At 40.1% G+C, this 13,313-nt stretch overlaps 1 protein-coding gene across 1 annotated transcript in view; it reads right to left on the bottom strand.

Annotated features, from left to right (window-relative positions):
• The window catches only part of LOC144752069 (nicotinamide N-methyltransferase-like), a 93,691-nt gene that overhangs the window by 57,003 nt on the left and 23,375 nt on the right, over positions 1–13,313 (bottom strand). Inside the window, exon 2 of the mRNA XM_078640020.1 lies at positions 12,090–12,297. Within this exon, the coding sequence (XP_078496146.1) occupies positions 12,090–12,297 (208 nt within the window). The remainder of the gene's footprint in view (positions 1–12,089; positions 12,298–13,313) is intronic.

The raw sequence follows: 13,313 nt of genomic DNA, 5'->3' as shown, positions 1-13,313 counted from the left end.
AACACTTTCCCTACTGTTGCAAACACTGGAGTGGGAATACTAATTATAACCCCTACGCTATCAAAGACTTTGCATACTGTTGCACACACTGGAGTGAGTAAGCAATTTGAACCCTTCCGCTATCAAGCGCTTTCCCTACTGTTGCACTCACTGTAGTGTGAATACAAATTTTTAACCCTCTACTATACAACTCTTTCTCTACTGTTGTACTCACTGGTGTGGGAGTAGTCATTTTTACCCCTCGGTTATCCAACACTTGCCCTACTGTTGCACTAACTGGAGAAGAAAAAGTAATGTTTACCCCTTTAATATCCAACACTTTCCCTTATGTTACTCTCACTGGAGTGGCAATGGTAATTTTTACCCCTAAGATTTCCAGCACTTTCCCTACTGTTGCTGTTAAGCAGTGGGAATATTAATTCTTACTTCTTCGCTATCCAACACTTCTCCTAATGTTGCACTCATTGGAGCGGGAGTCATAATTTTTACCTCTACACTTTCCAATACGTTCCCTACTGTTGCACTCACTGGAGTGGAAATGGTAAGTTTTACCTCTCCGCTATCCAACACTTTCTCTACTGTTGCATATACTGGAGTGGGAATATTAAGATTTACTCCTCTGCTATCCAACACTTTCCCTACTGTTGCTCTTAAGAAGTGGGAATAGTAATTTTTACTCCTTAGCTATCCAAAACTTTCCCTACTGTTCCACTCACTGGAGTGGAAATCGTAATTTTTACCAGTCTGCTTTCCAACACTTTCCATACTGTTGCACTAACTGGAATGGGAATGGTAAGTTTTACCTCTCCTCTATACAACACTTTCGCTACAGTTGCACACACTAGAGTGGGAATATTAAGTGTTACCCCTCCGCTATCCAACTCTTTCCGTACTGTTGCACTCACTGGAGTGTGAATGGTAATTTGTACCCCTTCACTATCAAACACTTTACTTAATGTTGCACTCACTAGAGTGGGAATAGTATTTTTTCCCTCTGCTATCCAACACTTTCCCTACTGCTGCACACACTGGTGTGGGAATAGTAATGTTCACCACTCTGCTATGAAACACTTTCCCTACTGTTGCACTCACTAGAGTGGGCATAGTAATTTGTACACCTCCGCTATCCAACATGTTCCTTATTGTTGCACACACTGGAGTGGGAATATTAAGTTTCACTCGTTTGCTATCAAATACTTTCCCTACTGTTGCACTCACTGGAGTGGGAATAGTAATTTTTACCGCTCTGCTATCCAAAACGTTCCCTACTGTTGCACTCACTGGAGTGGGAATGGTAAGTTTTACCTCTCCGCTATCTAACACTTTCTCTAATGTTGCACACTCTGGAGTGGGAATATTAAGTTTTACTCCTCTACTATCCAACACTTTCCCTACTATTGTTCCTAAGCAGTGGGTATAGTAATTTTTACTCCTTTGCTATCCACCACGTTCCTTAATCAAATACTTTCCCTACTGTTGCACTCCCTGGAGCTAGTCATTTTTACCTCTGTGCTATCCAACATTTTTCCTACTGTTGTACTCACTGGTGTGGAAATAGTAAAGTTTACCCCTATGCTGTCCAACACTTTCCCTACTTTCTCACTCACTAGAGTGGGTAAAGTAATTTTTACCTCTCCGCTATCCAAAACTTTCCTTAATGTTCCATTCACTGCAGTGGGAATAGTAGTTGTTACCCCGCCGCTAGCCAACACTTTCCTTAATGTTGCACTCACTGGAGTGGGAATAATAATTTTTACCCCTACCCTAACCAGCACTTTCCCAACTGTTGTACTCACTGGAGTGGGAATAGTAATTTGTACCCCTCCGCTATCCAACACTTTTCCTATCTTTGCACTAACTGGAGTGTGAGTAGTAAATATTACCCCTCCGTTATCCAACACTTTCCCTACTTTTGTACTCACAGGATTGGGAATAATAATTTTTAACCCTCCGCTATCCAACATTTTCTCTACTTTTGCACTCACTGGATAGGGAATAAATATAATTAACTCTCCACTATCCAACACTTTCTCTACTGTTGCACACACTGGAGTGGGAATATTGCATTTTACCCCTCCGCTATCCAACACTTTCCCTACTGTTTCACTCACTTGAGTGGGAATAGTATTTTTTCCTCTCTGCTATCCAACACTTTCCATAGTTTTGAACATACCGGTGTGTGGATAGTACTTTTTTTCCACTACGCTATCAATCATTTTCCCTACTGTTTCACTCACTGATGTGGGAATAGTAATGTTTACCCCTCCGCTATCCAACATATGCCTTAATGTTGCACACACTAGAGTGGGAATCTTAAGTTTCACTCCTTCGCTATCAAGTACTTTACGTACTGTTGCAAACACTGGTGTGGCAATAATAATTGTTACCACTCCTCTATCAAACACATTCCCTGCTGTTGCACTCACTGGAGTGGGAATAGTCATTTTTACCCCCCCCCCCTCTCTCCAACACTTTCCCTAACGTTGCACTCACTGGAGTGAAACTAGTATTGTTTAACCCTTTGCTATTCAACATTTTCCCTACTGTTGCACTCAGTGAAATTGGAATAATTAATTGTACACCATTGCTATCCTTTACTTTCCCTACTGCTACACTGACTAAAGTGGGTTTAGTAAATGGTATCCCTCCTCTATCCAACACTTTCCCTTCTGTTTGACTCACTTGAGTGTGAATTGTAATTTTTACCCCCCTGCTTTCCAACACTTTCCCGACTGTTGCACTAACTGAAGTAGACAAATATATCTTTACAACTTTGATATCCAACACTTTCCCTAATGTTGCTCTCAATGGAGTGGGATTGTAATTTTTACCCCTTAGATATCCAACACTTTCCCTACTGGTACACTCTTTAGTGTGGGAATAGTACATTTTACTCTTCTGCTATTGAACACCTTCCCTCCTGCTGCAGTGGAGTGGGAAAAGTATTTTTTACCCATTTTCTATCCAACATTTTCCCTACTGTTGTACTTATTTGCTATCCATCACTTTACTTACTGTTGCGCTCAATGGAGTGCAAAATGTATGTTTAAAGACTAATACGTATGATAATATTTTAATTGATAAAATAATTTAATTTTGTATTAGATTTTAGTTATAAGTGTATGTATATATGTACATATATATGTATTTGTAATTTTTAACATATTTATGTAATTTCAACTTTAATAGTTTATTTATTGTTTCAAATCATAATCATAAATAAAAGAGCTCATGTTTAGAGCACTCTCAACACCAGCGACACTCTCAATCTGCTCACCTCAAATGTCTGCTTTTCTATCAAAGTCTTTAACCATAGGATTAGCACAGTGCTATCCACCTTGAGATAGAAAGGGACAAAGTCTTTTGCCATTTTACAGAAAAGTCTTTAAGCATAGGACTATCACAGTGTTGTCCATGTCGAACTGTGAAAGTAAAAATGCCATTCATCACTCCAGGCATATTATTACAGCTTTAAATTGGTAAAATACCAACCAGGACAACCTGAAATGAGTAAAAACAACCCCATACACAGGGTTTCGCTCTACTTAAAGCTCTTCAGAGAGGAATAGCTTTGTCCAGACACAAGGGAGCACCCAGTATAAGTCAAAACAATACCCTTTCAGGCATAGATGGCGCATAAATTATGCAAAAATAAGCAAAGGAAATCTGAGTCGTTCTCAAGTTTAGGTGGAAAGCAGCTCCTGTTTAGAGCACTCTCAACACCAGCAACACTCTAGACCTACTCACCTCAAATGTCTGCTTTTCTATCGAAGTATTTAAGCATAAGATTAGCACAGTGCTGTCCATCCTGAGATAGAAGGGGACAAAGTCTTGTGCCATTTCCACAGAAAAGTCTTTAAGCATAGGACTAGTACAGTGCTATCCATGTCGAGCTCTGAAATGACAAAAGCCATTCATGACTCCATGCAGAGTATTACAGCTTTGAATTGGTAAAATACCAACCAAGACAACCTTAAATGAGTAAATGCAACCCCTGATACACTGTTTTGCTCTATGTAGAACTCTTCAGAGATGTATAGCTTTGTTCAGACACAAGGGAGCACCCAGTATAATTCCAAACAATACCCTTTCAGAAATAGAGTAATGCAAACAATGCAAAAAAGAAGCAGAGAACTCTGGTAGTTCTCAAGTTTAGCTGGAAAGCAGTTACTTTTTACAGCACTCTCAACACCAATGACACTCTAGATCTGCTCACCTCAAATGTCTGCTTTTCTATCAAAGTCTTTAAGGATAAGATTAGCTAAGTGCTATCCACGCCAAGCTAGAAAGGGGAAAAGTCTTTTGCCATTGCTACAGAAAAGTCTTTAAGCATGGGACTAGCACAGTGCTGTTGATGCCGTACTGTGAAATGACAAAAGCCATTTATCACACTAGGCATTGTATTACAGCTTTGAATTGGTAAAATACCAACAAAGCCAACCTGAAATGAGTAAAAGCAACCCCTGACACAGTGTTTCGCTCTAATTAGAGCTCTTCAGAGAGGTATAGCTTTGTCCAGACGCAATGAAGCACCAAGTATAAATCAAAACAATGCCCTCTCAGGAATACAGTGACGCATAAATATGCAAAAAAGACACAGAGAACTCTGGTTAGTTCTCAAGTTTAGGTAGAAAGCAGCTCCTGTTTAGAGCACTCTCGACACCAGCGACATTCAAGATCTGCTCACCTCAAATGTCTGCTTTTGTATCAAAGTCTTTAAGCATAAGATTAGCACAGTGCTATCCACCTTGAGATAGGAAGGGACAAAGTATTTTGCCATTTCTACAGAAACGTCTTTAGGCATAGGACTAACACAGTGCTGTCCATGCCACGCTGTGAAATGACAAAAGCCATTTATCACTCCAGGTATAGTATTACAGCTTTGTATTGGTAAAATACCAAGCAAGCCAACCTGAAATGAGTAAAAGCAACCCACGACACAGTATTTCTCTCTACTTAGAGGTCTTCAGAGAGGTATAGTTTTGTCCAGACACACGGGAGTACACAGTATAAGTCAAAACAAAACCCTTTCAGGCATAGAGTGATGCATACATTATGCAAAAAAGAAGCAGAGAACTCTGGGTAGCTCTCAAGTTTAGGTAGAAAGCAGCTCCTGTTTAGAGCACTCTCAACACCAGCGACACTCTAGTTCTGCTCACCTCAAATGTCACTCCAGGCATAGTATTACATCTTTGACCCTTTCTATCAGCAGCATGACAGGAAATTCCAATTCATATATCCACTATTTTTCAGACAAAGCATCCCAGTCACTGATTTAACTCTAAACACACACCATATCAGTGTCATCTATGTCACTATCACCCTCCATCGCCTCTCAACTCTCCCCTCGACAGACAAACCCCAGCAGCAAAGTCCTTTTCTGCTGACTGTCTGAGAGCAAATATTCAGGCTTACATTGAAACTCGTATAATTTATACTGCCTCTTGATAATGCGAGGTGTAGGCCTTCCATCACCTCCCATGCAAAACCATTAACATGGGGCTTGCATTCAGTCGTTCATAAAATACATTTATCACCCCACACAAAGTTTTTAAAAAGGTGAACACTTCATTACAGAGCCAGACCCTCCTGTTTCGTGGCGGAATATGTAGGCTCAGATTCACTCAAAGCCCTTGAACCATGATCAATTTTTTCTTAACTACCCTTGCTTTTTATTTGCAGTAACACAGTTGACAAAGCATGATTACTGGTATTGGTCATAATGATGTATACAAAACTGCTATCCACCAGCTTGAGTGCGAGAACAAAAAACATATCTTGTTTGATCTATAAAAATACACATCAGACTCCTAAATCCAATCATATTTTTTTAACACTACAGAAAAAAAAGTTTTGATAGCTAGCATTTTAACAAACCAGAGATATGTATTTTTAAAGAATAAACACTTTCTAGTGCTTAAAAACCAAAAGCGCTGGCTTAAGACAGATGGTCTCTCTTGACCGGGACAAAGTTGAGTGGGCTTCTCCAGCAGGCCAGATTTGAAGCAGCTCCATCAGCTTGGTTCTGTGCATGCCCTCAGTCAACTCCTGCAAGTCTTGAGCTTCAGAGCTTTCTGCGGACAACTTGAAATCCAGGCCGGGTCATGGTTTGAAGTCACCATCTTGACTCTTGACATCGAGGGTCACCTGATGGTGCTTTTTCCAACAGTTGCTCCAAACATCTGGAACTTCTACCTGAAATTCCACTTGTGGGTTCAAAGTGTCAAAAACACCAATCCAAGGGTATAAAAGCTCTGAAATGGTCCTTGAATGTGGAACTACAATTCCCACAATGCACCTGGCCAAATCCTTAAAAGTCCACTGAACACACTCCAGAATAGGGACTTCTAGGTGGTGATGATGCCGGTGGGTTCTATTAACCTGTAGCTTGCAGTGAGTGTACTCCTTAATCATTTTAAAGCCAGCCAAAGTACTTAGGGCCATAGTACCATATTGTGCAGCAGGTGCAGTCCTTCAGAAGGCAGTCCTTTGGGTGCAGATTAGGGTTCCAGCAGGGAAGTCCTTCTTATTCTTGTTGTTTCAGGCAGTAGATCTAAGTTACGTGACAAATCTTCCACATTTATTCAGTGTTCCTAGGCATCAAGCAGGGCGACACCTATGACCAATGGGATGCAGGGTGCCACCCAGAGGTATGCCCACTTCCTCCAAAGTTTGGCATATTGTAGTCCCAGATAGCGCTATTCTTTCAAAATCTAAAATGGAGAAACGCTATTCTGGAGGGTTAGATCTGGTTAAGCCATCCCACTAGCGTGGCTAACATTTGCTAACTCTCCCCTTCCAACCCCTTCATTTTCTGATTACAGGGGCGCCTGTGTTGCTGGGGGTGCAGGATGTGGGGTTGAGCCTGTGCAGTCCTAAAGTATCTTTCTCCCTTTGGCGACCAGTATCACTACTTCCTCACCATCCTGACTGTTGCTTCTCTAGCTTCAGTTGTCCCCCTACAGCAAATCCTTTGTCTCTCTAGCAAGCCACTTAAAACCTCATAAAGACAGCTTGGTTCAGCCTGGCAGAGGTTGGCCACTCAGGAGAGAGCTGTTTGAAGGCAGGAGTTTATCTTATAGAAAAGAAAGTTATATAACTTCTTTGTTATAAATGTTATTATAAATCTAACAGTAGCACATTGTTGGATTTATCATAACTATCATTTGGAGTTTTTGAATCACATTCCTAACTCACTCTTGTCAATATTTACACTTAAATAAAATATTGTCATGGTAGCCAATCGCGCTAGTTTTGTACAATGGCAACAAATGAAAATGACAGTTTTCCCTTACCATGGTTAATTAAACATCTGTTATAATGTCCCTGCTTATAGTTAAAAGGCACACTACACCAGGGCCACCTAGTGGAGACTTTAATGTGAAGTATATATAAAAATATTGTATTTTGAGACTTTGGTAGTATCTTTCAATTTCAAAGTCAAATTTGCATATACATTTAATGTAAAGGCAGCCTGAAAAACAGTGCTGCCTTTGAAATGTCAGCAGGCAACACAGCAGTTCATTAAGTCTACTGGGCCTGTAAACCTGAATGGTCTATTACAGTGTTTACCAAACTGGGGTTCGCGGACCCCCAGGGGTCTGTGATACATTCCCAGGGGGTCCCTAGGCAGCAGTTTTGAAAGCACAGCAAAGTTTTTTGTATAATTAGCAGAGTTTGAACAACAATAAAAGTGTCAAGATAATGCCAGTGATTAATGTACCTGCTGGAGAGAGGAGAGTTTTGTTCAGTGGCAGCTTTGACTTAACTAATGTAGCACAGAGGGTTAATGTGCCTACTGCAAGGAACATGTAACATGCATTTTAAAAAGCAGATTTCATGTGCAATGGTCCTTGGTTACTGCTTTTGTCACAGAGATTATTTTGTTAATGTGCACTTATAAGTGACATTCGTAATCTAGCAGAGGGACCTATAAGCTGTCATCAAAGAGCTGCTTGCAAACTACATGGTACCAGTTAGTAACTTATGTTTTTTCCCAGTCATTCGTTATCCTGATGCTGCTAAAAAGATATATTTGGGAAGAAATACATTTTTCATGTTAAAGTCAATGCTAGCCACTGTGTTATGTTCTGAATCCTGAGTTTGTGCTTTTCCAGACCAAGCTCTCTTTAAAAATGCCAACCAGTATGAATGACATGTGAACACTACACCTTGTAGTCCCCTTTACCTTATGTAACATTTTCTATACACTGACTTACATGTATGATTCATTGTCTCTATATGTGTGTGATGTAAAGAGCTCTGACATGCTACAATGGTATGAGAGATGCAATAAAACAATGGAAATACATGTGACAGAGGGGGTATTCCTTCAATATAAAATACTTAGGACCAGATGAGCGACCCATTTTTATATGCGCAAACGGGTTCCCGAACCCGTTTGCGCGTGCAAAAACCTATTGGGCCATGTACATAGCCTATTTTGCGACGCGCAATTTTTTTGGGACTTGCTAAATAGGTTTTGCAACTTGCTATTTGGAAGGGGCATTCCCAGGGACCACTGCCTCCCTTAAAAAATGAAACGAAAACCTTTAATTATTTTTTTTTTTAAATGCATGGAAAACGGGCTATATATTTTTTTTAAACTGATTTATTTAAAAGTAGTCCCAGACATGGTGGTCTGATGAGCCCATCAGGCCACCATCCCTGGAAGGTCTGCCATTCCCATTGGGCTCCCAAATTGCGAGAGGCTCATTAATATTAGTGAGCCTCACAATTTGCGACCCATTGGGAATCCCAAACAGTGTTAAACACACTGTTGTACATTTCATTTAGCGACTCGCAATTTGCCACTCGCAATGGGTCGCCAATTGCGAGGCACTAAATAAAATGCTCGTACATCTGGCCCCAAAATCCTTAGTACTTTGAGTATTTGATTTGTGTGCACACGTGTTTTTTTTTTAATTACTGTTTTTATATTTGAAATTTACACATACAATTTACACTTCCAGTGGTGACTCAATGATGGTCCTCAGGAGTCAAAAGTTTGGGAACCACTGGTCTACTATATATAGGGACTTACAGAAATGTGGTCAGTACCAATTGCAATTAATCTTCTGTATACCTTATAATGAGTGCACTGGCCCTGAGTCGGATAAGCAGAGCACAGGGCACAGTCAGAGTCAGTTACCACCAGTATCAATCAGAAAATGAGGGTGATCAGGGCAAAACGGATGACTTTCTCACATTAATTCAGATGGCATACAAGAAAGCTGATACTAATCCTGATGGCATACATATGATGCAATATTAGCAATTTGCTAATCGCAATTTAGGAATGTTAAGGAATCGCTAAAAAGAAGCGATTTCCTACATACATACCGTTTTGCGATTTCTAAATAGCGATTCCTTAAAATTCGCTATTTAGAAATCGCAAATGGTGAGGATGATACATATGGTCCTATATCCTATCAAACATGCAGATTTATCGGCACTGATGAGTGTTTCTCTGCAGCATTCATATTTTATGACTTATTAATAAAATTATTGGGGATTGTCTGTTATTTTTAAAATGACCGCTACACTGACATAACGGGCCACATTGTGGTTTTGTTCACATGTTTAAAGAAGGCCGCATTGTGCTTCAGAGGTTTCTATAGGTGGTTAAACTTGTGTATATTGTGCCGCCCGTACAGAAGCATGACACAAAATGAGCACCGCCCACTGATTAGGATGAGTTGAGCCCAAGTCTCCCATACCTCGCAGACATTTCTTGGCCTAGGGGTGAAAAAGGCTCCCTTGAAGGGTTGGGGGTCTGCCTGCGCTGTAGGCGATGCAAGAAATTGCAATATGCCCCTGAACACATATAAGCAGGCAGAAAAGTATTAAAATGGGGTCACAGGAGTGGCATAAAGAAGTTAGTCTGCCCCCGCGTTTCGGTTGAAGGGATTATGCCAGGCCTTAAGGAGGTTAGGGGTTGGTCAATTTATAGCCGGGGGGAGGGGCTTTAGCGGTAGTTGGATCTCCTCAGCCTGAAGGGTCAGTTTAAGCCGCACTATGGTCCTGAATACAGTGTAGGGTGGGATTTCCTTTTCAACTTTTGGATAGAGATTCTTTGATAAGGCTGTATATAAAGACTAAGGGCCATATGTAGGTCATTTGTGTTTTGCGATTCTCAAATTGCGATTTTTTGGGAATCGCAATTAGAGAATCACCAAACGCAATGTAGGCAGGATTAGCAAAAATTTTTGCGAATCCCAATTATTCCTTATTTGGGAATCGCAAATTGAGATTCGCATATAAGGAATACCTTCTCATTCATTCCAATGGGCTAGAAGGCCCATAGGAATGAATGGGAAGACATTCTCAATTTGTGATTCTCAATTATAGAATCGCAAATTGAGAATGCAATTTCAGGGATGTAAGGGTGTCAATAGGACACACTTTTGCACCCCTCAATTTAACATGTGTGCACATGTGGTCCATACATGCCCTAGGGGCATGTATGTGACCTAAATGGCACTTTGAAAAATGCCAAAAAGTGCATTTCTCAAAGAAATCGCAAAATAGTACCAACCTGAAGTTGGTGGTATTTTGCGATTCCTAAAGCCAAAATGTGCACAACTTGGGTGCCTCCTACATTGCATTTAAGGAATCGCAATTTGCGATTCCTTATTTTGCATGTGGGTTTTTGTGTGCTACATAGCACACTGCCCTAATTGCGATCGCAAATGCTGAAATTCTGCGTATTTCAGCATTTGCGAGCGCAATTAGGCTTCCTACATATGGCCCTAATATACTTAATTGGAAGGAAAGACAATGACACAGAAGTGTGCTGCCATCAGGGAGGTGCTTCAAACCCTGTGTGCAACCAGGAGGGGTGGTCTAATGTGGCCGGGGGTGCAGGAACATGGATGGGTCGGCCTCACTAGGCTGAGATGTGAGGCTGCAAGGGAGGTGGCAGCTGCCATGTTAGTCTGCTCAGCGATGAGTGAGCCACCCGGCCACTGCTATACTTTGTTGCAATTTCACAGCCGTCAGGCCGGGGCACGGACCAGAGGATTTTAATAAAAGGGTCATCAATCGCTTGTTGTCGCCCACTAACCATAATTACTGGTACATAGACATAATATCGACTCCAAAATATCGTCTGGACATAATATCGACTCCAAAATATCGTTTGGAGAAAATATCGACAGGACAGAATATCGAAAGCCAAAATATCGTTTTTAAGGTAAGTGAAGTAATATCGTTTTTAAGGTAAGTGAAGTAATATCGTTTTTATTTTTAGGGTTGGGTTTTTGGGTAAAGGGGTATTTTTAGGGTTCAGGGTCAGTTTTGGGTTTTTGGGTAAAGGGGTATTTTTAGGGTTCATGGTCAGTTTGGGGTTTTTGGGTAAAGGGGTATTTTTAGGGTTCAGGGTCAGTTTTCAGTTTTTGGGCAAAGGGGTATTTTTAGGGTTCAGGCTCAGTTTTCAGTTTTTGGGTAAAGGGGTATTTTTAGGGTTCAGGGTCAGTTTTCAGTTTTTGGGTAAAGGGGTATTTTTAGGGTTCAGGGTCAGTTTTCAGTTTTTGGGTAAAGGGGTATTTTTATGGTTCAGGGTCAGTTTTCAGTTTTTGGGTATTATTTTATTATATTTTATTACTATATATATATGTTTAATAAATATGAAATAAAAAAATATTTATTTAACTTTCATTAATTATTTAATTATTATAAGTTAATTTAAGTAATTTTAAGTATATTTTAGTAATTAATTATTAATATTAATTTAATTTAACACTGTTTTTAGTAAATACGATATTTTTTACAACTATATTTTTGTAAACGATATTTTTAACTCGATATTTTTGTACTTACCTGTTTGTAGATAGAAACTCGATATTTTGACTGTCGATATTTTCTCAACGATATTTTTGATGGTCGATATTCTGTCCGTCGATATTATTTCAGTGATTCATAATTACTGTGTCTGCCTGTTATTGGTCGTAGTCAACCTCGGCCCCCTTTCCCTAATCATCCCCTTCCACAAGCACCACGCAACAAAGGGAAGACTCACTTTCTTTCTAAGGATTATAAGATGAGAGTCTGAAGGGAACATAAGGTTTAATAGTAAGGTGGATCCTTACCCACTGCCCTGAAGCTCACAAATCATCTTTATTGTATGACTCGAGTTCACAGCATCAGGTTCATTCTTCAGCCATTTTTGTATCTCCTGGATGGATTTATGATCTGCACAAGCAAAGGTGATCTCGTTGAAATACTCAAAGGCTGGCAGAGTATAATGGATGTAAGGGCCGTAGGAAAGTGCAACCAGGGAGTCTCCTTTGACCTCACCTGTTCGGAAAAAGTTCATACTTGAGTGAACAGAAATCGATTAAGTGTTACACGTAATATCTTTATCAGCTAGAGAGAATAAATGGACATGTCCATTTTACTCATCATTAATATTAATATCTTGCACATTGAGTTCTACTCAATACATATGAGTCTACCACATCCCCTCTTAGGCTCTGCCTTAACCCTCATACCTCAACAAATCTGCCTTAGGGACAAGGCCCTAAAACCTCTCATTTGAGATGCAGCCTTTCCGTGGTGGGAAAGAAAGAAGAGTGTCAATTCCTTGCATAATTTTCAGTTTCAGTATTCAGTGAGAATAGGTGGATTGTGGGTGCCCTGTCATTGTTTTTTTTTTAGGTATTTAGTTGATGGAGTTGCCTCGTTTGTCAATGACAATAATCCGCTACACTACAGCATCCCACTTCTTTACCATTCTTGCAGTGAGTATGCAACATATTTATCAACAGAGCTGTTGTGCTGTAATAAAAAGTTAGGCATACCACATTATTTCCCTCTGAGGTATGTTTCCTTTCTCCTCTCACTCTCTATCCAATCTTATATTAATATGCCCCTCTTTTATTTTTCTTACATTCCCTGTTCTTTCTTCTTCTTCACTTGTTTTTTCACCTTTCATTTTATGCAGTTGTGTTGCTTCAGTCACTTTCACTCTGTACCTTACATTTACAACCTTTCCTAATACCTGTCCTACACATTGCTTCTTGTTTCTTTCAATAGCAGATTCAACCCCTACATAAATGCTTCAACTTCTTAGGGCAACCTTACTACAAACGTATAAGCTACATGGCTCAATCCCCAGTGTAAAGCAAATTCTTTTATCTTGTGAGGGTTGGTGACCTATCTACCTAACCCCCTCTCTGATCCTCCCTAAACCCCTCTTTCATCTCACTAACCCCATCACTTTTAGTGATAAGTCTGCCCTTTTCCTGAAAAACCCCTGTGACCGTCCTGCATTTACAACTAAAATCTTTACTTACATGAGCGGAAATTCCTCA

Source organism: Lissotriton helveticus, chromosome 4_2, assembly GCF_964261635.1.
Source record: "Lissotriton helveticus chromosome 4_2, aLisHel1.1, whole genome shotgun sequence".
NCBI lineage: Eukaryota > Metazoa > Chordata > Amphibia > Caudata > Salamandridae > Lissotriton > Lissotriton helveticus.
This window is presented reverse-complemented; position numbering and strand designations above follow the sequence as displayed.